The 2,767-nt window shown below is 35.1% G+C and overlaps 1 protein-coding gene across 1 annotated transcript; it reads right to left on the bottom strand.

Annotated features, from left to right (window-relative positions):
- Positions 1 to 1,189: 1,189 nt before the first annotated feature.
- LOC112464398 (retinol dehydrogenase 12-like) lies at positions 1,190 to 2,510 on the bottom strand. Its single transcript, XM_025031355.1, has 3 exons — positions 1,969 to 2,510; positions 1,590 to 1,806; positions 1,190 to 1,470 (listed from the first exon to the last, which is right to left on the bottom strand). The coding sequence occupies exons 1-3, from the start codon at positions 2,057 to 2,059 to the stop codon at positions 1,323 to 1,325; spliced, it is 456 nt and encodes a 151-aa protein (XP_024887123.1). The 5' UTR covers positions 2,060 to 2,510; the 3' UTR covers positions 1,190 to 1,322.
- Between the last annotated feature and the right edge of the window lie 257 nt (positions 2,511 to 2,767).

A 2,767-nucleotide genomic window follows, 5' to 3' on the forward strand; every position in this document is an offset into this window, starting at 1 on the left:
GTCATCGGCAACCTGGGACACGTGGACATCGAATTCAAGGTATTAATACACGTAGACACCGAAAACTACGGAGCGCACTATGTGGACCTCGTCATCGGCAACCTGGGACACGTAGACATCGAATTCAACGTATTATTACACCTGGACACCGAAAACTATGAAGCGCACTATCTGGACCTCGTCATCGACAACCTGGGATACCTAGACATCGAATTCAAGCTTGATTCATAAGAATCGACTTAAAAATTCCCTAGCGGCAATTTCTGCCAAGCGTAGAGAACCTTCTTTTCCGTTGACTTAATAAATATATATTATATCAAGCTTGATTCATAAGAATCGACTTAAAAATTCCCTAGCGGCACTTTCTGCCAAGCGTAGAGCGTAGAGAACCTTCTTTTCCGTTGACTCAATATATATTATATATTTTACCTAATTTACCTAAATAAAAATCTTCCTCCTGACCGATAAGTCTATCGACCTAATTTTGAAATACGCGCGCGATATCGAAACTGGCGATACCTGCGCCGCCAGCGTCGAAAAAGTGAAAGTGACGTTTCTGATTATGACGTCATCATACAAGAACGTCGGCGTTAGGAGGAGTATCTTAAAAATAAATTTTCCCATTTGGACTTTGCGTCGCAATATCTCCGCTCGTAGGGCACGTAGCGAAATATTATGAGAGAAACCCCCCCCTAATTGGACCCCAAGCTATCGATCAAGCCTACTTAGAACTTGATCCGTTCACTCGTTATCGAGATCTCAACATCTCGGGTACTCGCAACCCGTCGCGTCGCGTAAAAGAGTCACGGTCGGTCTCGCTCCGCGTGTACTTGGCGCGAGACACTACCGTGTCTCTTGATACTAGAAGAATATTTATTATAACAGTTATACAAACTTATGGATAGATCCGAGTATATGTTCATATATGATTATCTTTAGCTTTATAAATATACTTTTACATAATCAGACATGATAATATACAAGCATATAAGACCATATATGGCTGTATAAGGTTATACTTCTAGTGGTTTTATGGAATATATAATTATATAATTATTTATTTTCATATATAGCCATATAATATTGTTCAAAATTATATTTTGAACAAATAAGAGGTATTTTTTTCCGGGTATATAGGCATATATGCTTATATATGGCTATATTATATTGTTTAAGATTATATTTTCCATTTCTTATATGATCATATATAATCATATATCCACTAATATAATCTAATATAAACTAATATGAACAAATAAGAGGTTTGTTCCCCGGATTAGTAAAAATTCCCACAATATTCTCTTAAGAATAAAGAAATTTTTTTAAACCATTTGACGTGAAACGGTTTCTAAAAACGTGGTAAAATTTTTTTCTGGTTCCAGATGCAAAAGACGACAGGATACATTCCACAATTTTTCGGCGTACTGACGATTGTTTGCCTTCCCATATGTAGTGGAAACGCCACAGTTTCTATGTATAAAAAAAAATACGAAAAAAGAAACATAATGCAGAGAATTGTTATTTTATATATTATATATATATCCTGTATAAAAATAATTTTGTACAGTACATATTTAGTATATTCTTACGAATAATAAAGACCGGTCTCATTGGCTGTCTTCTCATCAACAGAACAATATACTGTAGTTTGCGCTCCTTGTTCAGCATTTTTAAAAAACAATCCCGTACAAGTATTATAACAAAAACTTGCACCTCGAAATAACGTATTACTGGTATGCCGTGTTATTTCGGTTGGAATTAGACCAGGATGTAAAGAGTATATGTTTATCCCGTGAATATTTGCTTCTAAAAATCAAAATCTTTATTTATCTTTAGTGTATTTTTTTTATTACATATAAAAAATCATTAACAATCAATTAGTAATTGTTAAGTATTAATTAGCAGGTATTAAATTAGTAGTATTAAATAAATGTAATGTAATCTATCTTAATCCATAATGTTACCTACCTTTCAATCGACGAGCGAGTTCCTTAGTGAACAGAATATTCGCCAATTTACTTTGTACATAACTTCCAATTGGGGCATAAGATTTTTCCATATTAATATCATCGAAATCTATGTCAGCAACTATAATAGAATGTTTCTGTTACAATTGTAATTTCAACAACCTGTGTATAAATTTTTCCTAGGCTGTAACCGGGCCCTAAAAGGGCTTCCTTACTTTATTTGAGGCCCATGTTAGGACGCCCACCTTGGCCCCATTTCGGAATGTCACGCTTTTTTATCTAGGGCCTTTATTGCTTTCCGAACTTGGGCCAATGTTGGGTTCATAAGTCGGGCTTATACCCAAAAAATTAAAAAAAAAATTATTTATTTCAAAATTTTATTATTATTTTTTAACTAAATTTGTTTCTTAAGATGCAGTCTATGATTATGGGGACGGCGACATGACAAGCTCAGCGCAGAGGGCAGCACCGAAATTGGAGACTTGTCATAATGTTTACGTTTAAGGGGATCCTGCAGTGACTGGCGAACTTCCTCGATGTCGATAATGTCAACCTTTCTAATTTTGTTTTCCCTATATCTGTATTTGTCTAACGAAATGACATCTGTCCTTTTTTTCGATTGCTCGCCATCTCTCGCAAGATCCGGCAACTACTGTTGCTGCTCTTCTTGTCATTTGCATCCGTATTTGCATTACTAAAATAATTTTTCGATGGATCTTTTTTTGTACGCATTGAATCTTACTTCTACTTGCACGATATTATTCCTACATGTTTTCCCAAGGGCAGATGATAAAAATTAT

This window comes from Temnothorax curvispinosus, unplaced genomic scaffold, assembly GCF_003070985.1.
Source record: "Temnothorax curvispinosus isolate PA1 unplaced genomic scaffold, ASM307098v1 QBEX01014206.1, whole genome shotgun sequence".
NCBI lineage: Eukaryota > Metazoa > Arthropoda > Insecta > Hymenoptera > Formicidae > Temnothorax > Temnothorax curvispinosus.

Bases quoted from the DNA above. Each gene is read 5' to 3' on its own strand.
- LOC112464398 (XM_025031355.1), bottom strand. From the start codon at position 2,059: ATGGAAAAATCTTATGCCCCAATTGGAAGTTATGTACAAAGTAAATTG. The intron at 1,807-1,968 runs GTAGGTAACATT...TTTGATTTTTAG, and splicing joins ACTCGCTCGTCGATTGAAAG to AAGCAAATATTCACGGGATA. The intron at 1,471-1,589 runs GTAAGAATATAC...TTTTATACATAG, and splicing joins GAGACCGGTCTTTATTATTC to AAACTGTGGCGTTTCCACTA.